The sequence below is a fragment of the Zalophus californianus genome, chromosome 6 (genome assembly GCF_009762305.2).
Source record: "Zalophus californianus isolate mZalCal1 chromosome 6, mZalCal1.pri.v2, whole genome shotgun sequence".
In the NCBI taxonomy this organism is placed as follows: Eukaryota; Metazoa; Chordata; class Mammalia; order Carnivora; family Otariidae; genus Zalophus; species Zalophus californianus.
In genome coordinates, this window is record NC_045600.1 from 26,062,716 (window position 1) to 26,085,668 (window position 22,953).

Sequence of the window (22,953 nt, forward strand, 5' to 3'; positions counted from 1 at the left end):
GAGTCTCTTTTTACTCTTCGTGCTTTCTCGGGTTGTCTGAGGCACACTACAGCTTGGAACTCTCATTCTGGAGCTTCTACCACACTCCCTCCTCCTAGGCTGATGTCTCCCTCTAACTGCTAGTTGCTATCTCTCTACTATTAAACACTGGTTTTCCCCAGGGCTTAATTCTCCTCCTTTTTCTTGTCTGTGCTTGCTGGACTAAAGTGAACTGGACAAGCTCACGCACTCTGAAGTTCCTAATTATCAACTGCCCAGTTCTGTTCAACTCTGACCCTCAAAGGTGTATCTTCACCTATCCACTGAACAACTTCATCCCAGAGCCCTTCCGCCTCACTGTGTCCCAAATGAAACATATTTCTATCCTGAAACCAACTCCTATGCTCCTTATATTGACTGACGGCATTGCCAAGTTGCTAAGTTTGGGAAATCCAGACTCTCTGGAGTTCTTACATCTACAGAGACCAAGCCCTCCCCATTTTAACTTGCAAATTGCATTCAGTCCATGCCATTCTCTCCATTCCGGTAGCCATGGCTCTGGTCAAGGCCTCATCTTCCTGGCTCTGGACTACTGTGACAACCCCTAACTCACCTTTCTGCCTTTCATTCTCCTCTTAATCACTGACCCACAGTGCACCCAGAATTTACTTTCTAAATCAAGATCTGACCATATCATTCATCGGCTTAAAAATTATCCATCTAGAAAATACAGTCCCAGCTCCTCTTAGAGTGCTCTATGATCAAATGACATCCATTTTTTTTTTTTTTGTCTTATCTCTCTCTGCATTCCTCTCTCCACGTAACTATCCAGCCTAGCACAATGCCTGCACAAAGCAGGTGCTCAATAAGCCTCTGCTGAGGGGCTGAATGACTTGACTGGACCATCACACCTCTCTGCCTTTATTTCCTCTACTGGTCCTCCCACATAGCTGCCACCTCTCAGCCCTCCTGACATCCTGCTCATCAGCCAAAGCCTGGTTCAAATATTACCACCTCCCTAATGTCCCTCTAGCCTTCCCAGGCAAGACCAGTCACTCCTTTCTCTCTGCCCTAAGAGCACTTTGTCCATATTGGGGCCCCTACTCAGTAAGTATCCCTACACTAAACCATGAGCCACTTGAACTCTGCGCTTTCAGTGACTGACACTCAAACCAGTGAGACGTGGGTTTGGATCATAGCTCTACACCTTGGACAAGCAACTTCTCTAAGGCTCAGTTTCTTTAATAGTAACAATAATAAAATCACAAGTCATTACCTCCCAGGGCTGCTGTAAGAAAAGGAAAATGGCTGCAAAGCCACCAGCACAGTACCTGGTACACAATATTAGTTATCAGTTTTACTATCATAATTACCAAAGGTACATACCTAAGATTGCCGTTATCTTGCAGAATCTGCATCAGGTTAAACTTAGGCTCTGGCTCCTGAGTCTCAATTTTGCAGCACTGTTCACCTTTATTATTCCATTCAGAAACTTTCATGGCATTTTCTTTGGGTGAATTTTCTACCATAACAGTCAATGAGGGGGTGTATTTGGCTTGATTTTCTCCAAGGGACCCTGCAGATTCCTCCTGGGAAGCCTCCTGTTCCTCATCTTCATTGTCTAATGCGACTTCTTCCTCCTCTTCACTCTCTGTCTCAGTTTTAACATTCATTTCAGCTGGTTGAGTGATCACTAAATGCAAAGAATCACTAATGTAGCTGAAAAAAGGATTAAATTTCCCTCTCTCCCAATACCTTCCTTTCATCTTTTTAGTAAAAACCCATCTCTAAGTCAGACCACAAAAAAGGCACAAAATAAACAGCATACACATTACTCTCCAGTCTCATGCATTCTAAAAACCCGTCTTCATTAGAGTTCATGTTTCTCAGCATAATACTGATGGCTCTCTCACAACTCCAGGCAAACATCTGGGTAATCTCTACAGTGTGTTAGAGGTTTTTAGAAGGGCACCTTTTATGGAGGTACAAAGAGCAGGGGAGTATCTTTCTATCCTACATTTATTCATTATCTTTCTCTTTCACTGACTTGGAAGGTATGTGAGGACAAAGGCCTTATCTTTTTTATTCACTGATGAAAACCCTAGTGTGTGCCTGATACAGGTGCTCAACAAAGGAGGGAAGGAGGGGCGGAAAAGGCAGTCAGTCATCAGTGACAAACAGACCTAAAAAATGGAAGAATCCGGGAGAGAAAGAAATTCCTCCTTGTCTGCTCATGGTTAAAATATTTCCACCATTTAGCAATGTCAAGGGATGAACTAGATTTAACACCTAATCATGAAGAAGCTGAACAATCACGCTCGGGATTCCATTAAACTTAAGCTGAAGTATTTCTTTATATTTATATATCTTTAGACCTCAAGTATTTCTAGAGTATCTAGAAATATCAGTATCCAGAGGATCAGCTAGTTATATGATGCTGAAAGGAGAGCAAAAGCCAAACATATATGCTTCAGTTATTCTTCAGTACAAATATTACAGAATGGAAGGTTTAAAAACATATAATCCTTTTGAAATTAAGTTTCCAAGAAAAAGACTATACAAAAAAATTAAGTGTATGTGATCGGGAAGGTTCTGATTCATTAAGTATAATTAAGGAAGCCGATTAACTCAGACTGGCAAGACCCGGACAATGGAGTTTGGCGTAAGCTCACCAGCAGGTACCTGGGTATTTTGGCCTCATTGCCCTCAATCTGCTGCTGCGTCGTCGACGTTTCCGCACCTCCAAAGACAGGAGCTTCCTCTCATAGAGAGCAGCATGCAGCCTGGCCTTTGAATTCATACTCTCTACTTTTAGTTCTGGTGCTCCATCAGCAGCTAGTCTATGGGAAAAAAACAATATGGTAGCTAGAGCCTTCAGAAAGTTCTCTCCTTTATGCCAAGGCTCGGCTTGACAGAATTCAACAACAGGCTGGACAGGGTACCTCTAGTGAATTCTAAAAGGTTCGACAGATAAATGGGAATACTGGAACCTGCGTTAAAACATCACTAATGGCCTGTCTGATTTTGTTAAATGTTCTGAACAAAAATATATCTGAAGACAGTGTTTAAGTGTTTTTAAGTATTCAGTCACACTGGCTGTTTACTGCAGAGCCCATAAAGTGCCACCCAATACCTTATACCTAAGGAGGACTGGGAGACACTGGTAACACTTTAATTCTTTTTTCTTTTTTAAAGGGAATTTTTTTCCCTTTAAATTTTATTTATTGTTATGTTAATCACCATACATTACATCATTAGTTTTCGATGTAGTGTTCCATGATTCATTGTTTGTGCATAACACCCAGTGCTCCATGCAGAACGTGCCCTCCTTAATACCCATCACCAGGCTAACCCATAACACTTTAATTCTTAAGCTGGGTGGTGGCTACAGGTGTTTGTTTTATTGTTATTCATTATAATTTACTCAGACTTATACAAATATTCTTCTAATGCATCCGATATTTAACAAATACAGATTTAGCAGAGGTTGAGACAAGGGGAGGGATGGCTGATACCTGTGAATATGGTAGCACAGAGCTAGGACTTACACGGGAAGTGTCTCAGGAATATTACCAAGGCACAGAGTCTCAAGCATTCCAACTCCTCCCTTAGCGTCTACTTAGTTACAGGGGGATATGCGGGGAGGTGGTAGGGCCTCTCCAGATGTTGAGTACAGGTCAGAAGTTAGAGTCAGAGGCACAGACAAGGGAAGGCAGCAGATGCTGGACAAAGCCATGTTCAATCAGGCCGTGAATGGGAAGTGGGATGGGAAGGGGATGGCAGCAGCTACATTAGGCATTAAAGTAAGATAAATCATAAGTTAGGGAAGGGACTGGTATCAGGCCCAATCCAAACAAGGATCGGGCAAAGTACCACAAAGGCAGAGGTAACTAGGTCAGCAAAGAGAGAGAGGGCTCTTGGTCACTGGGTCAGAAAAGAAGTATCCATGTCAGTATCTGAAAGCAGGCAGCTGACTGCCCGTATACTCAGAACTCAAGATCTAACTGGTTGACTATGAATTCTCTCAGAAAACTGAACTCCCTAGAACTCAAAGTGTATTCCCTTTGAGGTCAAGGAATCATCCTCATTTCTCTGGGAGTTTTCAATCTCTGACAGTGATGGAAAGGCTGTGTCTTTTGGTCTATGTAGGAGTTTTAGGGATTTCTGAGTGGATAAACTGGACAGTAAATCTTCTAGAAACTTTCTTTCCAGAGCAGGAAATCGGGCCAAGAATAGGGATGGTCCTGACACATGGGAGCAGAAACCAGAAGGAAATTAATAAACTTTAAAAATACTTCAAACCCAGCTTACCATTGCCCCAATAAATGAACACTGCACTGCCCCCCCGCACGCACATAGTTGTGAAAATAGATTTTTAGCCAGTTAAATAAAGAAAATGAAACAAATCTAATATTTTAAAATAACAATTGTGAGCTTCTAAGAAACACTGAATAGAGCAATAAATTCAAGTAGTACAAGGAATGGAGGTAGGGAATGATGGAGAAAGTGTGATAAACACTTCTGATAAACAGAATTATAACGACCATGCTTGTCTTGTCGACCACTGGGTCAGAGATGCCCATGAGACTGCCCAGCACATGGCTGACATATTAGAAATATTTTTGAATAAACAACTGAATTCCTTATAAATAAGTTGCAATACCTTTTAGCTACATTTACCTCATTTTATTTCTCCAACTTTTTATTATGAAAATATTTACACAAACAGAAAAGTTTTAAGAATTATACAACAGACGTCCATGTACACCACAGCCTAGTTTCTGCAATGAATATATTGCTATATTTCTTTCAGCACATATGTCCCACCATCCCTTCTTCTATTCATCCATCAATCCATCTAATTTTTAAAGCATTTCAAAGTTATACACAGAGGTCAGTGCACTTTACTCCTAAATGCTTCAACATGCAAATCATTAAGTCGCTAAAGTTCAGTATTTGTTTTATAGGGCTTTTGGTGTTTTGGTTTTTTGTTTTGTTTGTTTTTTGGTGAGCTAAACACTACATATACTGAAATACCCAAATATTAAATGCCCATTGATGAGTTTTGACAAATGCCTAAAACTATATAACCTGAACTCTAATGTTACTACCTCCTCAGAAAGTTCTCCTGCCCCTTCCCAGTCAATCCCTCCCTCACCCTCCTAAAGGAGACCACTGTCTTAAATTTTTTCATCACATATTAGGTTTGTCTGTTCTAGAACTTCATAAAAATGGAATTATTCAGTATGAACTCTTGTGTGTCAATCTCCTTTCATTCTGCATGTTTTTGAGATTCATCCATGTTATGTGTATCCATATTTATGCCTTTTTATTGCTGAGGATTAGTCCACTCTATGAATAATCCACAGTTTACCTACTTTCTGGTTGTTGGACCCCCTAGGTTGTTTCCAGTTTGGGAATATTATGAATAAAGCTGCTATGAACATTTTTGTACAAGTAGTTTTGTGGTTATGTTTTTCATTCCTTCTGGGTAAAGATCTCAGCATGGAGCTTTCTAGGCTAACAAACTGGCAGACTCCTTCTCAAGTGTCTGTACAAGGTCATGCTGCCAATGACAACTTATCAGAGTTCCATTAGCTCCACATCCTCACCATTTGATGCTGTCGGTCACTTCGGCTTTTTCCCCAGCTTTACTGAGCTATAACTGACAGACAAAATTGTAAGGCATTTAAAGTGTACAACATGATGATATTATTTTAGCCATTCTGCTGGATGTTTAGTGGTATTTCATGATTTTAATTTGCAAATCTCTGGTAACTAATGTTGTTAAGCCCATGTTCATGAGCGTATTGGCTACTCACACACCTTCTTTTGGTAGTTAGTGTCTGTTCAAATATTTCACCCATTTTGTAAAAGGGCTGATCTATAGTCTTCTAATTCTTCAGTTGTAGGAGCTCATTATATTTCCTAGATACCGGTCCTTTGTTTGATGAGTATCTTCACTCGGTCTATGGCTTGCCTAGTCACTTTCCTAACAGTATGTGATGATAAGCAAAAGTTTTTAATTTTGAGGAAATCTAGCTTATCATTTTTTCCTTTTTGGGTACTGCTTTCTGTGTCATGTCTAAAAACTTTTGCCAAGCCCCAAATCACAAAGATATTTTCCTAGATTTTCCCCAAGAAGTTTTATAGTAATAGCTTTTATGTTTATGACTATGAATCATCTCTAATTTTTCTGGGAGATACGGGTTGAGGTTCATTTTTAAAAGCATGATATTGGGACGCCTGTGTGGCTCAGTCGCTAAGTGTCTGCCTTCAGCTCAGGTCATGATCCCAGGGTCCTGGGATCAAGTCCCGCGTTGGGCTCCCTGCTCTGTGGGAAGCCTGCTTCTCCCTCTCCCACTCCCCCTGCTTGTGTTTCCTCTCTTGCTGTCTCTCTCTCTCTGTCAAATAAATAAATAAAATCTTTGAAAAAAAAAATCAAAAAGCATGATATCCAGTTCCAGCCCTATTTGTTAAAAAGAGTTTCCTTCCAGGGCGCCTTGGTGGCTCAGTCAGTTAAGCCTCTGACTCTTGATTTTGGCTCAGGTCATGATCTCAGGGTCGTGAGATTGAGCCCTGTGTTGGGCTCCACGCCCCATGCTGGGTGTGGAGACTGCTTAAGATTCTCTCTCCCTCTGCCCCTCCCCTACCCTCCCACTCTCTAAAAAAACCAAAAAACCAAAAAACAAAACCAAAAAGCAAAACAAAACAAAACAAAAAAACAAGGAACATTTCTCCTATTGCGATAGCCTGAATAAAATCATCTCCAAAAAAAAAAGTTTCCTTTCCCCATTGGACTTTGGGCCCTTTGATTAAAGTCAAATGACCATATAAATATAGGCCTATTTCTAGACTCTTTATTCTGTTCCACTGATCAACTTGCCAGTTTTGCTTACTAGAGTATTATAGTTATTTCTTTAGTCAGGTACCCTAAGTCTTTTTCAAGATTACTTTGGATAGTCTAAGTCCTTTCTATTTCCACACACACACACAAATTTTTTTAAGTCAATTTCTGCTGGTGATGAAAAAAAATATAGTCAATTTCTACAAAAAAAAAAAAAAGAAAGAAAGAAAATCTACTGGAATAATGATTGGGATTACACCAGATTTTTAGATCAATTTGGAGAGAATGAACTTTTTTTTTTGCAATATTAAGTCTTCTAATCCATACAACATCACATATCTCCCCAACTTATTTAGGGCTTCTTTCATTTCTTTCAGTAAGATTTAGTAAGCTTTTACTGTAGGTATTGGACATAGTTTGTAAAATTTATCCCTGAGAACTTCATATTTTCAAACGCTACCATAAACAAAATTTAAATTTCATTTTTAAGTTATTCACTGCTAGTATATTAAAATGCCATAGATTTTAGAATATTGACCATGTATCCTTCCTAGGTATACTTATATGTTCTTGTAGCTATTCTGGCCTTAGGATTTAGGATTTCCTATTAACCAGATCATGTCATCTAAGACTAAAGACATTTGATTTCTTCCTTTTCAATCTGTATGCCTTTTCTCTCCTACTGCCCAGCCCTTGCTTTATTGTACAGCTTGGGACAACCTCTAGTATAAAGTGAATACAAATGGCAAAAGTGGACATCTTGCCATATTACTAATATAGAAGGATACCTTCAATATTTTGCCATTAAGTATGATATTAGCAATAGATTTTTCATAGAAGGTCTTTACCAGATGAAGAAATTCCCTTCTATTCCTGATTTGCTAAGAGTTTTTCTCATAAATGTGAATTATGTAAGATGCCTTTTTTGCATCTAATAAAATGATCACCTAGCTTTTCTCCTTTAGATATGGTGAATTATACTAATTTTCAAATGTTAAATCAACTTTGTACATCTAGGAAAAACCTCACTTAGTCATATGTATTACTCTTTTTCTTTATATTGGTAGATTCAATCTGCTAATATTCTTTGAAGAAATTTTTGTCTGTGTTCATGAAGATATTAGCCTGTAATTTTCTTCTTTTTTAAAATGTCTTTGGTCAGGTTTTGATGTCATAGTCAATGCTGACATCATAAAATGAACTGGGAAGTGTCCCTTCCTATATTTTTGAAAGAGTTCATGTAAGATTGGTGCTGTTCTTCCTCAAATATTTGAAAGAAATTACAAGTGAAACTACTGGGCCTGGGATTTTCTTTGTCGAAAGGTTTTTGATTACAAATTCAATATTCTGAATAGATACAGGGCTATTCAAAATTTCTATTTCAGCTTCTGTCAGTTTTGCTACATGTTCCCTCCCAAGGAATTGAGACATTTCATCTGGGTTGTCAAAGTAGTGGAATAAGGTTGTTAATAATAATCGCTTAACGTCCTTTTTACGTCTGTAGGGTCTGTAAATGATTTCCCTCTTTCCTATCTGATACTGGTAATTAGTGTTCTCTTTTTTCTCTAGATCAGTCTCTATAAGAGTTTATTAATTCTGCTATCTTACCAGTGAACAATTTTAGATTTTACTGGTTTTCTTGTTTGTCTTTCATTTAATTGATTTCTACCCTTTATTATTTGCTTTCTTCTACTTACATTAGGTTACTTTATCTAGTTTCATAAAATGAAACATTAGATCAGTTATTTAGTCCTCTGTTTTCTAATATAAGCATTTAAAAAGCTATAAATTTCTCCCAAAACACTGCTTTAGCTGCATCCCACACATTTTAATGTTACATTTTTATTATTATTCAATTTAAAATACTTTCCAATTGCCCTCATGATTTCTTCCTTGATCCACAGATTACTTTAACATGTGTGAATTTCCAAATATTTGGAGATTTTTCTATTGTTACTGCTTTCTAATTCCACTGTGGTCAAAGACCATGCTGTTTATGATTTTAATCTTTTTAAATGTATTAAGATGTATCTCATGTAACAGCACATGGTCTGCCATATGTCTGCCATATCCCAGCTTTCATTTGCTTATACCTCTATGCCACCAAAAAACTCCTGATGGTAATATAAAATGAGTGTCAAAAACGAAGAAAGGCCAGAACCCACTGACTTTTAAATAGTCTTAAGATTTTTTTTCTTTTGTTTCATTTTTTCTAATTGCCAAATTGATAGCAATATACTCTAGGAAGCATATTCTTTGACTAGAAACTGGAGGAAACTTATAAATTAACTGTGGCTTTCATTTGGAAGCAAGTTACAAACTTGACTTCCCCCAGGCTTCCCTTAATTAAATGGCAATCACATGTTTTCCTTCTTTAAGCAAAAATTAGATTTACGCTTCAAGGGGTTTCAATGAGAAACCAGGTTTATCCTCATTAATCCTTAAATGTAAAACTAAAAGCTAGATATAGGATGTCTCTTTCTTCTTGTTGCCATTTTGATTTCTAAAGAGTCACAGCACAAAGGGGATGTATGTAAGGTCTCAAACCAGGAAGGTGTATGCTTAAAGAGTTTTTGTTGAGGTTGTAGTCTTCGGTTGGGCAAGGCCACCCCAGCCCTTCCTCTAAGACCTTTCTCTCCTCCACCAGAATGAAAAGCCATGGGTGTTCTGCATACTTTCAGTTCTGTGGCAAACCTGAAGCAGTTCTGTTCAGTCCCATAAGGCACAGAGTTACATGCCCCAGGTGTATCAAGGCCAACCATAACCACTTATTTGACTCTAACATGGCTCTAACACAGTTTTAAAATCTCATTTATACTTTGGTGTCTCTCACACAGCCAAACAAGAGAACTATTATTATTAGTTCAAATGATATACCTGTAGTTATAAAAAAAGTAAAACCCAAACTTAGTTTGTAAAAAGTTGCCTCAGAATAGTGTTTGAATAGAAACATTTTTTATGTTACTATTCATGCTGAGCCAAACCAAAAATGGTTACATAAAATATCATGCTTAGCCCCTGCATGGTCACACTGTGCACATGGAAAGAATCTCTCAACTTTTAAAAATCAGTTACCGTGTTCTTCCTGTCAATAAGCTTCTTCTTGGGTTTCCCCTACAGAAGTAGAAAGGACAACTGGGTTAGAGGACAGTTCAGATATTCTCCCCTGAGTTCACATGTGCACACACACACACTCCTGAGATAACACGGAACTATGCCAGGGAAGGCTTCTTTGGGGAGAAGTACAGAGATGTATTGAGAAAAGAACAGAGTCCCATAAGCATGGGGGAAGAGCAATAAAAAAAAAGCAAAAGGGAAAGGACAAATGAATTCTAGAAAAGAAACATAACAATTACTTGCATCTGCATATTTAGTCACAAATCAAATCACACTTATTCTTCACAACCACCATGTGAAGAAGATTATTGGCCCTGGTTATTAGAAAAAAAAAAAAAAGGCTTAGGACAAGATCATTTTGTGACATGCCCAAGGCTGGAGCTTAGCGGGCTCAAATGGGAACCCAGAGGTTAGGTCTCAGAGTCCAGTGCTCTTCTATATACTTTCACTGAACTGTATTATGTATCAGTAAAGGAAACCAATCTCAGTTCTCATGGGGTTCAAAAAAGGATGCTCATGAGAAATAGATTATTCAAAATTTAAAAAAAAAAAATCCCTTTAAAAAAAGAGATGCTCTCCACAGTGTCTGAACTATGGAGTTGGGCTCTCACCATAGGAAGTGAATGCCATTTATGTTTAAGTTAGCTTTTGTTTTTCTTTAAAACATTCTCTCCTCATTCAATTTCCTTTCATTTAACATACATAACATCTCTTTTTTAATTTCCTCAGTTTTACTTGTATTCATTTGTGAATGTGTATATTTAGCTCAGTACAATTTTATCACTGTGTAGATTCACGTATACATCACCACAGACAAGATACTGAACAATTCCATGACCATAGAATCCCCTGTGTCATCTTTTTATAACCACACACCTCTTACCTAACCCCTGGGTCCTTTTAATCCATTCCTCATCTTAAAACTTTATCATTTAAAATTTACCATTTAAAAATTTAAAAAATGTTATAAAAGGAGACAGATGCAATCAATGTTAAGATTTTCTATTTACAAAAATCAAGTAGAAAGTAGGTCTTCACCAAAATGTTTGGTCTTTCCCTTCCCGTGTCTTCTTTTCATGCCAACATCCTAATATTGTCTCTTTATCATCAGAAAGCCTCAAGATGATTTTAACTTTTTCATCAGATAATGGTTTGTTCCAGTAATATGCAATCATGGTTTCACATTACAATCACCTAGGCAGCTTCTAGGAAGTACCAATACTTCAGCCTGGGAATTGGGCCAGAGCATCAACAGGGTTTATAAAATCCGCAGGTTGCTACTAATATGTAGCCAGGGTTAAAACTACCATCATACTATAAGATAGCAGGTAAGATACTGTTTGCCAGGCAGGGTGGCAGGTGGGGGATGAGAGGGAGAGGGCAAGAAAGGCAGACAAAATTAGCCAAAAAGAAGTAATTAGGGAATTAGTTTGAAAGTAATTCTGACAATAACACAACAGGATTTTCAAGAAGAAAAACATCAGTTCGGATTGAAGAGAACAAACTGACCGGAAGATGTTAGGGCTTGCAACAAACACAATTTCATTTTTTCAGTGCATGTTTGTGTGCGTGTGCCTACCATGTGGTACACTCTAGAAACTGATAAAAACAAAGATGAACATAACAAAGTACTACTCTCAAAAGCCAACTTGTGAAGTAGAGAGGCTATTAAGTAAACAAGCAACTATAACCCAGTGTGGGAATCTGAATCAGACTGAGGGACTGAAAGGGCTGGCAGAACCTCCTCCTAGTCTGGGAGAGGAGAAAGGACACAACTAGTAGAATGTAGGGATGGACTGAAGGCCATTCCATGGGATGGCAAGTATGTAAGAAGAAGGGGGCATGAAAGAGCAAGTTGACACAGAGGGATTGGCCAAGGGTGGATGTGAAAGAGTAGAGATTAGGCTAAAATTAATCCTCCAACTGAAATTTAGCATTTCCTTCATAGACCTGTAGGGAACTGTCTGCAGCAGTGTTCATACGATTTTATTACCAAAACAAACACACAAAACCCAAAAAAACAAAACAAAAAAAAACCCCAATATATCTTTTTTCATATTCCTTTAGAGATGTTACAGGTATCTCAAAATATTGCAACATGTACCGTACTTTTGAAATCATGGTGATTATTAGACTGGCTGGTGGTCTTGTTTATTGAAATGTTAATAAAGAAACACATATATTACTATGTCTAAAATCTCTTTATTGTTATGCTCCCCCTGGGAGAATGCTTTCTCACTTTAGTGATGGTTTCCCAGCTGCCTGCTCCACTTCCTTCTCCTTAATGGGAAGCCCAAGGATGGAAAGATCCAGCCTCAAACATAGAGTCCATGTCAGTCCAGACTGAAACAACCTGTGAGGAAAATCATGCCAACTACCTATCTTCAGCAAATGGTCCATTACTTATAAAAACAACTGGACAATCAAAGATCACTAAATATATGAGGAAATATAGTAATACAAACCAGAAAGAATGAGATGAATGAACAGAACTAATCTAGAAGAATTAAATAAAATGCAAAAAACAGAAAGGAACTTTCAACAAACTAAAAAAGTCAAAGAGATGTGAAAAAATATTTATGATATTGTGATTTATATTAAGAAATATATATTTGGGGGGTGCCCTGGGTGGCTCAGTCAGTTGAGCATCTGACTCTTGACTTCGGCTCAGGTCATGATCTCAGGGTTGTGAGACTGAGCCCCGAGTTGGGCTCTGCGCTCAGTGGGGAGTCTGCTTGAGATTCTCTCTCCCTCCCTCTGCCCCGACCCCCATGCACACTCTCTCTAAAATAAATAAATACATCTTTTAAAAGAAGAATTTAAAGAAATATGCATTTGGTCTCCATCCCCACCTCCGGTATAGAGTACCTAAAACCTCTGGAACTTCCTAAGTGATGAGCATGGTAAAGGTGCCTTTGGTTATGCCAATGTGGTGACTTTGGGAATGCCCTGGGTCACCGTCAGGATGCAGGCTGGTCACCAGAGGAACCAACCATGTGATCAAAGGGTTGGAACTTCCGGTCCCATCTTGCCGACCTCTAGGAAGGGGAGAGGGCCTGGAGATGGGAATTCAATCACCAATGGTCAAAGATTTAATCAATGGTGCCTATGTAATGATGCTTTCATAAAAATGCAAAAGGAGAGCATCCAGGTTGGTGCACACGTGGAGATCTGAGGGAGCCTGGCACACCTGGAGAGGGCATAGAAGTTCTGCACCCTTTCCCCATACCTTGCCCTATGCGTCTCTTCCATCCGGCCATTCCTGAATTATATCCTTTTATAATAAACCAGTGAGCTAGTAAGCGAAACGTTTCTTGGAGTTCTGTGAGCCACACCAGCAAATTAATCAAATGGAAGGAAGGAGAGAGCTGTAGGAACCTCTGATTTGGGGCTGGTCGATCAGAAGTCCAGGTAACAACCTGGACTTGCAACTGGTGTCTGAATTAAAGTCCAAAGAGCAGGTCATTCAAAACTCCAATCTGTAGCCGGTTTGCCAGCAGCACAGGTGACAACCTGGCCTTTCAATTGGTGTCCAAAGTCAGGCAAAGGCGGAGGAAGTGGGGAATGACACAGTCTTGTAGGACTGAATCCTTAAACTGAGCAATCTGATGCTAATCTCTGGGCAGACAGTGCCAGGATTGAGTTGAATTCTCAGCTGCGAACAGGGGACAATTGCTTGGTGCTGTGGGGGAACCCACCCACCACACTGGAAATGGGACCAGAACCATTTTAATATTACAGCCATGAATTCTAAAAACTGGTCAGAAATCAAAAGTAGTTCTTGGATATTGAAATCATACTTGCCAAAGTTAAAAAGGTAAATTGAACAACCCTCTCCTGTCTGGTACTAAACAACAAAATAGACAGGGCTACAGATCAATTTAAAATTTTAGAAGGAAAAGTTCAAGAAACCTCCCAGAATTTAAAACTAAGAAACAATGAGGTCAAAAGAATGAGAAAAAAGTAAACAAAAGCAAAAACAAAAAACATGGAGCATATAGCAAAAGATCCAAAATTCATCTAACGGAAGTTCCACAAGGAGAGGAAGGGGAGGATGAGGGGACTATTTCCCACAGATGGAAGACTTAAATCTGCAGACGGAAATGACTCACCCACTGCAAAGCCAACATAATGAAAAGTAACACACTAGAATATATCTTGGCAAAGTACCTGAACTCTAAAGATAAAGTTTCTAGGATGCCACATGGGGGAGGAGAGAAAAAAACAGGTTACATAGAGAGAACTGAGCTTCCATGTCTTCTAAGTGAATCTGAAGGTCTCTTTCACTAGAAGCTAAGCAGTGTAATTATTCCATCAATGGTAATAACCACAAATTTAAGGGGGAAATGGCAAATCCCCTCTATTTCCTGATAATAGATCACGAAATTGTAAGAAATGGCTAAAATCTGGGTATCTGTTTTAAGAATCCTGCAAAAAAGCACATATAGCCTGAAAATAACATAAATTTCTCTAAATAACTAAGGTTCCTTATTCTGATAGTCAATTAGTAAACTGTCCTGCAAGACAATTATGTCTCAGGGGCAACAAAAGGATGTGGGACTAAGTAGTGCCTGATTGCTATGCTCTTTGAATTCCAATGTCCATTTTCCATCATTCTACCCTATCATCCCTTGTATTGAGGTTATCAATTGTCATTTTTTACAACTCCTGGTGTATTTATTTTGTGAATTACCGCCTTGCTCTACCTTTCCAAATCTGATCATTCTAATCTCTTCTAGTCTAGAAAAACAGATGAGGACACTGTGTCTAATGTAAAAAGGCAGAGTACAGGTCTTCCTTTAAGAAGAATAAAGTTTAGGGCATTTGTTAAGATTGTTTAAAGATCATTATGGTTTAATTTGTGGCCCCTGGAAACAGTACAAAGTGCTAAGAGTTAATGAATTCTGGGACAATGAGGTACGATACTGTGTTTTCTGCAAGGCCCTCTATATCAGAATTTTACGAAAGACTTTTTTTTTTTATAAAGGCTCTTTCCCTCTTTTGTACGTACTTCCTCTTTATCACATGATCTAGTGATCTTATAAGATTAGCAAATTTACAAGATCAGCAAATCCCCACCTGTCCTGGAACAGACGTGTTGCCAGCATATAGTTCATGGAGGTCTTGTGTTCAAGGTAGGACCTGAAAGACAAAGAATGAAACTGGCTATTTCTTAAGTTTGGATGAAGGGAAAAAATATGGAAATAAAGCCATGAATCAAGCACAGAAGTGACAGGTTACTTATATACGGTTTCTAAATAAATGTACGGTTCTCTAAAGTGGCAAAGGAGGAGAAAGTTGCTTAAATTAAAATTATAAAATACCAGAGTAGCAGCAGATACAATAAAATGAAAAGGATAAATGGAGTTGATTTAGAAAGTAAAAAGAAAGAAATGACGGGATTTCTTGGATTAATAAAAAGTGACACCCTAAATTCAGAAAATAAAACTGTAAAGTAAAAACAAAGCCACCACCAAAAATCATATATAACTAAGAGAGAGGTCAAATGAAGCCGGGAATGGGGAGAAGCATAAAGGGTGTGAAAATGTAGACAGAAGATGGTTTCAATCATGTTATTTCTCAAGAGCTTTCAATGGCTCCTTGACACTTACTTCAGGAGGCATACTCTTTCTCTTCCAAGCTTTCAAAAGTTGGATAAGCTATACCACCAATTCCTTCACCCTTTTTCCAGACGAGGTTCCCCAACACTGATCCTGCCATATAGCCAGACAAGCTCCCTTAAACTCCTCTCACACCACACTTCGCAATGATCCTTTTGCCTTGGTCTGGACACCTCCTCACACCCTCTCCACTTATCCACAATCTACCCTTCAAGATGCAACTCAAGTCCAGTCTGCTGCACAAAGTCCTTCCCTGACAGGACTGCTCTGAGACTATAGAAGCACCCTTGTCTGAACTACCTTAACCTTTACTGTATGCCGAAGAGGGACCTGTCATACACTGTCTCGTAGAGGAAAATTTTTCTTCTCAAAAAGCAGCATGATACAGCAGGAAAAAAGTCAGATCCAGAGTCAGAATACCTGAATCAAGTCCCCCTGTGTGATCACGGACGAGTCACATTATCTTACTGAGCCTTACTTTCCATATCATTAAATTGGAATAACAATGATGTGCATGAAGTACATTATAATGATGAAAAGCCATAAATATGAGCTATTTTTATTGTATGTATAAATAATTTCTCCATAATCCCACTGTTAACTCTCAAAGGGCAGGGATCCCATCTAATATTGGTTTTATACTCTGAAGCACCGGGCATAGTTCTAGACATCTGGCTAATACTCAGGAAATATATATTAGTAAAAAGGCATTATTTGTTAGTAGATAGATAAACACATGTTCTCCACTCTACACGATGGCAGCTCAATTAGTTTAATATTCTTGGCCTTACTCTGCCTCTTTTCTCAGAGACCCAGGAGAGGTGGAGTGACTTAACCAGATTGGTAATTTAGGAAGAATAAACAGAAATGCATCAGTCTGCACCTCCCATTTTTCTCTTGGGAGACAATTTCCCCTTAGGAGGTACATATCCTCTACTGGTCCTACAGGGTCAGGTGCTCCTCCCACACAGCCCAGTCTAACCTCGCCTATAAATGGGCATGTAAATCTGCCCATATCAGAAGTTCAACAAAAAGGGTGTTTGCTTGTAGACAGAGAGAATCAAATCTCCCAACCTGGACTTTATCAGTAAAGAAGGAGATATTTTGGCCTCCATCTCTCTTAGTCTTTGTCTTATTCCCATTGGTTCAGAACCAAACCAGTAAAACCAAACCAAACATTATTGGTCTATTGTAAGAGACCCCAACATTACCTGTAATTGGTTCCTTAGAAAAGGCACTTAAATTAAGGTCCTGACTCTTGAAATACTCAAGAGTAGAGGTTTCTACTTTCATTAATTAAAAGATATGTTTTCTAGGAACTGCAAATATTTAAATTCTTCAAAAACATATCAAAAGAAAACCCAAGCAATATCTTTCTGTTGTGTTCCTAGGTCTTTGTAAGGTATAACTACATTGATAGAATATTTTGTAAGATGAAAGGAAGATTTCTCTATGAACAGCTGGGTTTTCAAAACAAAACAAACACAAAATGGTACTTTCTTTTATTCCTCTAAGTTCTAGCTCTATACTTAGAACCATTAATATCCCAACTAGATCAAAAGCCAATCACCAGAGGAAGAGAAATAGGTCAACTATAAATAAGTACAGAGAGTCTCAACCTTACTGTCATCAAAGAAAAAGCATCACAAGGGACTCTGAGTCTTTGGGTGAACACAAATCTGCTTAGGCATAGGGTAAAAGTCCACAAGGCTGGGCAAAGAGCAAGTGACAAGGTAAAGAACATTAAAGAGAAAGTATAAGCTGAGTACTTGCCAGAATTCATGCAGAGCTACACATTGATTGGTTCCCACCAGCCAAAATGGAGAAATCTCATTGAATATGGGGCTCATTTAACAGACATCTCCAAAGAGTCTTTAATAGTAAAACTTTCCTAGATCTAAACAAAAAGCTACCTTAAACAAACCATAAAAATGTTTTTAAATGAACTGAGTAATGTACAGAATTGTTGAATCACTACATTATACACCTGAAACTATACAGCACTGTATGTTAATTATACTGAAATTTTTTTAAAAAATGTTTTTAGGGTGCCTGGGTGGCTCAGTTGGTTAAGTGACTGCCTTCAGCTCAGGTCATGATCCTGGAGTCCCAGGATCGAGTCCTACATCGGGCTCCCTGCTCAGCGGGGAGTCTGCTTCTCCCTCTGACCTTTCTCTCTCTCTCAATCTCTCTCTCAAATAAATAAATAAATAAATAAATAAATAAAGTTTTTAAATGAGCCTAAAAAAGATTAAACTGATCTACAAGTAACTTATCAGACCAAAAAACTTTCAAAATCATTTAAAGAAGGCAATAGAACCCACTCAACTATACATTTATAATGTCCAGCATCCAATTTTTAAAAATGACTGTACATGTGAAGGAAAAAAATGGAAACAAGAGGAAAATCAGTCAATAGAAACAGACTCAGAAATGACAGAGATAACAGAATAACAAAGATTTTAAAACAGCTACTATAAATATTATATGCACAAGAATCTAAAAAATCATGGAAGTAATGGGGGAAAAAAACAAAAAGAAGATACAAAGAGAGAATGGATTCTAAAGTTGAAAAATAAAGTAACTGAAATGAACATTTCACTGGAAGGAATTAATAGATTTGAGACTGCAGACAAAAAGATGAATGAATTTAGAAACAGAGAAACAGAAAATCATCCAAAGTAAAGAAAGAAAAAGAGTCTAAAAAAAATGAGCAGAGCCAGACTTAGAGTATAGTATCAACCAATTAACCAGAGTCCCAAAAGGAGAAAGGAAAGGAAGGAAATAGAAAAAAATATTTGAAGAAATAATGGCCAGAAGTTTTCCAAATTTGATGAAAACTATAAGCCCACAGACCAAGAAGCTCAACAAATCCAAGTAGAAGAAACATAAAGAAAATGACACCAAGGCATATATATCATAATCAAACTGTTGAAAATGAGTCATAAAGGAATAATCTTAAAAGCAGACTGAGGGGGGAAAAAAGACACATTATGCACAGAAAAACAAAAATAAGAATTACCACATGCTTCTTGTCAGAAAAATGCAAGCCAAAGATAATGGAACATTTTTCAAGTGCTAGGAAAAAAAGAATATCCAGAATACATAAAGAACTCTCACAGCTTAATTATAAGAAAACAAATAACCTCATTTAAAAATGGGTAAAATATTTGATCATCAAAGACATACATAGAGCAAATAAGCACATGAAAAGATGCTCAACATTAGTCATTATGGAAATGCAAATTAAACCATATATGCTATCACTACACATCACCTCAGGAGTTAAAATTAAGTTGGCCACACCAATTGTTGGTGAGAATGTGGAGGAACTGGAACTCTCATACACTTATTATGGGAATGTAACATGGTACAACCACTCTAGAAAACTGTGTGGCAGTTTCTTAAAAAGTTAAACATATACACAATATGATCCAGTCATTCCACAAGTAGGTATTTACCCAAGAGAAGTGAAAGTACACGTCCATACAAAAATTTGTATATAAACATTCAAAGAAGCCTTATTTGCAATAATCAAAAACTGGAAACAACCAAATGCCCATCACCAGATGAACAATAAACAAATTCTGGGATATGCCTATAACAGAACACTACTCAACAATGAAAAGGAATTAAACCACTGATACATAATACAACATGTATTAATCTAAAAATAATTTCAATAATAATAAAGTAAAAAAAAGACCCAACAAATAAGAGAAAAACCTGTAGAATTATATTAAGTGCTAGGAAATGCAGATTAATCTTTGTAACAGAAAGCAGATCATTGCTGCCTGGTGACAGGGATAGGCAGGGAAGGGCTGGGAGGGGCAGGTGAGAGGAATTACAAAGAGGCACAAGAAGACTTTTGGAGGTTATGGATATGTTCATTATGTTGACTTTGTGGTAGTTTCACAGATATTTACCTATGTTAAAACTTGCCACTTTAAATATATAAACTTTGTAACTCAATAAAGCTGTTTAAAAAATTACATTTATAATAGCATTCAAAAGCATGAAATATTAAGTAATGAATTAAAAAAAAACCATATTCAAGACCTTTACACTGAAAACTATAAAACATTGCTAAGAAAAATAAAAGAAGATGTAAATAAGTGCACTTGTCATGATGAACACCGAATGGTGTATGGAACTGTTGAATCACTACACTGTACATCTGAAACCAATATGACACTGTATGCTAACTAACTGGAATTGAAATAAAAACTTAAAAATTAAAAAAAAAAAAGACAACCTAAATAAATGGAGAAATATCACATTCATGGATTGGAAAATTCAGTATTGTTAAAATGTCCACTGTCCCAAAATTAATCTATACACTCAATGCAGTCCCAATCAAAAGCTAACAGGCTTCTGTGTAGAAACTGATGAGGGAATTCTAAAATGTCTGGGGAAATACAAAGGACGCAATAGTCGAAATACTTTTTATTTATTTATTTGTCAAAATACTTAAAAAAAAAGTTGGAAGACTTACACTATCTAATTTCAAGACTTAATATAAAGCTATAGAGACCGAGACAGATTAGTGAAACTGAATAAAGTCCAGAAATAGACCCACACATATATTTGAACTAATTTTCAACAAAGATGCCAAGGTAATTCAATAGGGTAATTTCAACAAATGGTGCTGAAATAAACATATATCATATGAAAAGAAATGAAGCTCAACCCTTACCTCACACCATACACAAAAATTAAATCAATACTATCCCAGAACAAAATATAAAAGCCAAAATTGTAAAACTTTTAGAAGAAAACATAAGAGAAAAAGCTTTGTGACGTTAGGGTTGGCAAAAATTTCTTAGATAGGAAACACAGAATGCATAAATCTTTTAAAAATTGACTTCACTAAAATTTAAAACTTCTGTTCCTTAAAAATCACCATTATAGAAATGAAAAAACTTGGGCACCTGGGTGGCTCAGCTGGTTAAGCAACTGACTTCAGCTCAGGTCATGACCTCGGGGTCCTAGGATCGAGCCCTGCCCTATGTAGGGCTCTGCACTCAGCAGGGAGTCTGCTTCTCCTTCTCCCTTTCCCTTTGCCCCTCCCCCTGCTTGTGTAGTCTCTCTCTCAAATAAATAAAATCTTAAAAAAAAAGAAATGAAAAAGCTAGCCACAGACTTGGGAGAAGATATTAATATTCTCAATATAAATATCTGAGAAAGGACTTGTTTCAAGAGTCCTTTCTAACACAATAACAAAAAAATAAAAATCCTAAATTTAAAATGGAAAAAAAGAAGATACACAAATGGCCAATAGTGCATGAAGCCTCAATATCATTATTCATCAGAGAAAAGCAAATTAAAACCAGAGAGATACACTACATGCCCACTAAAATGCCTAAAATTAAAAAGTCTGACAATACCAAGTGTTGACAAAGAGGAGGAGCAACTAGAAGTCTCATACATTCTTGGTAAAATGTAAAATGGTACTATAACTTACTTTATTTTCAAATCAAGGTAATGATGATCATAAAATTTTTACAAGTGTCTAACCCGGGTTAAGGGGCTATTACAAAGGAGGCAGGGGATTTTTTTAAAAGGAATAATGCACAGGTAGATTAAATCACTGTTAATGCTCCAGTTATTGAGTTGGGTAATATTCACACCACTATAAATAAATACACAAAGTAAGAAAGACACAGATGGAAAGCAATGACGACAACTGTGTCACAATTAACCCAATTCTGTGGACCTGAAGCACAGATTTAAAAAAAAAAAAATAAATAATGTAGTCACCTCACCCATATATTTCCCATGTCTCTGATGTAGGGAATATGCGAATAAATCCACCTCTCCGATCATTTTCTTCCTTCACTCTCCGTAAAACTTTGATCTATATAAAGAGAAAATCAAGTAAGTACCCATTTTGAAAACTGTAATCCATGTGTTTATAGGGCAGAGGAAAAGAGTTACAACCCACAAATATGAAAGAAGCACGAAGGGAGAAATTAATTCCATTTAAGATGCTGTTTTCTGAGAACAAGTTTCTCCCATCTTGAATCTTTCTCTTTTCAGTGTAAGATATAAGGTGGTCATCAACATTATAAATCACTCACTAATTTTCACTGAACCCTGCATTAGCCCACAAAGGCCTGAAATGGAATTATCTTTACCTCCTCCATTGACAGACCAAGCACAGAACCACCTAACTTCCCCGGCACCTTCTCTCGGGCTGAGCCCACAAGGTTTTTCATTTCCGCATCACTGGCAGAGAGTGGACGGGAACGCTAAGGAGAAGGAAAAACAGAAACAAACAAGATGTTTTCATCATCTTTCTTCATTTGTCTCTATTCAGTCCCTCAACATCATTATCTTTCCTAATATGGATAAGCTCAAATCCAAAGCCTATTTTCTGTAATTACTCTCTTAGCCTGAAACCCTGGGAAATAAATGAAAGCTAGTAGACTCAAAGGCAAGAAGAGAAAAGAGAATAGAAGAAAAACACTATGGTTGAGAGGAAAACAAGAAGAAAAACAAGAAAGATGTCCACATGACTTTCTAATCCAGTACTTAATCCTAATCCTGGTTTTAGAGGACGTCTGACATTTTCAAAGATATAGAAGAAATCTGAAAATAACCACCATATAAGATTAAATGTGTATTTATTTCAGTAAATAACGATATTCTTTACAGCAGTGGGGAAGGGGAGTTAGGGGAAATGAGACATAAGACAGAAAACCAAGGAACAATCTATTATATGCCACAGGTGAAAAATGGGCCCTGAGAGGTTTTAGAACTCTGGTATGGGGGAGGGGACGGAAATTGAGGTTAAGAGTCATCAGTGACACAGAAAAGAGCTGTAACCAAAAGAAACACTGTGGCTGCTGGGGACTTCAAGAAACCTGATCAAGGACCACACTGCCCTGGGCACTCCAAGGAGGCAGCCAAATGGGCCATGCTCCTCACAGTCTTCTGAACGGTGATCACAAAGGTCATCTACACTGAAAGTTTTAAGTAATTTTGACGTTACATGAGCAAAGAAATATAAAGGTAACAGAGGAAGTCAGACGGTATGAAGCATGTGAACACACTATTATTGAAAGAGGTAAAGGGACTGATGAGACAAGTATATCTGCCAACAGAAAGAATAAGCAATAACTCAAGAAATGTGCATGCAAATTGTCTTTCTAAATTCCTAGAATTAACTATGATGAGAGAAAAGCAGTCCTATTGTCAGGAACTACTGTTTATTTTTCTCTTTGCGTACAGTGTCTATGGGAAAACTTTCAACCTTCTCAGCAATACCCACTGTTACAGACTGAATGTTTATGTTCCTCCACAAATTCATATGTTCAAGCCCTAACCCCCAATTTGATGGTATTTGGACATGGGGCTTTTAGGAGGTAATCAGGATTAAAGGAGGTC

General features: G+C 37.6%; 1 protein-coding gene across 25 annotated transcripts in view; it reads right to left on the reverse strand.

Moving 5' to 3' along the window:
- The window catches only part of TTLL5 (tubulin tyrosine ligase like 5), a 276,731-nt gene that overhangs the window by 176,394 nt on the left and 77,384 nt on the right, over positions 1-22,953 (reverse strand). For 23 of the 25 annotated variants that reach the window (XR_003515953.2, XR_003515950.2, XR_003515947.2 and 20 more), the window contains 6 exons: positions 21,702-21,815; positions 21,330-21,421; positions 15,023-15,085; positions 9,902-9,940; positions 2,662-2,819; positions 1,366-1,672 (listed from right to left, as the gene is read on the reverse strand). Coding sequence is in view for 18 of the 25 variants with exons in the window: in XM_027572090.2 (XP_027427891.2) it covers positions 1,366-1,672; positions 2,662-2,819; positions 9,902-9,940; positions 15,023-15,085; positions 21,330-21,421; positions 21,702-21,815 (773 nt within the window). In the remaining 7 variants the exon portion in view is untranslated. The remainder of the gene's footprint in view (positions 1-1,365; positions 1,673-2,661; positions 2,820-9,901; positions 9,941-15,022; positions 15,086-21,329; positions 21,422-21,701; positions 21,816-22,953) is intronic. The other 2 variants (XM_027572086.2, XM_027572085.2) reach the window with 1 other exon arrangement.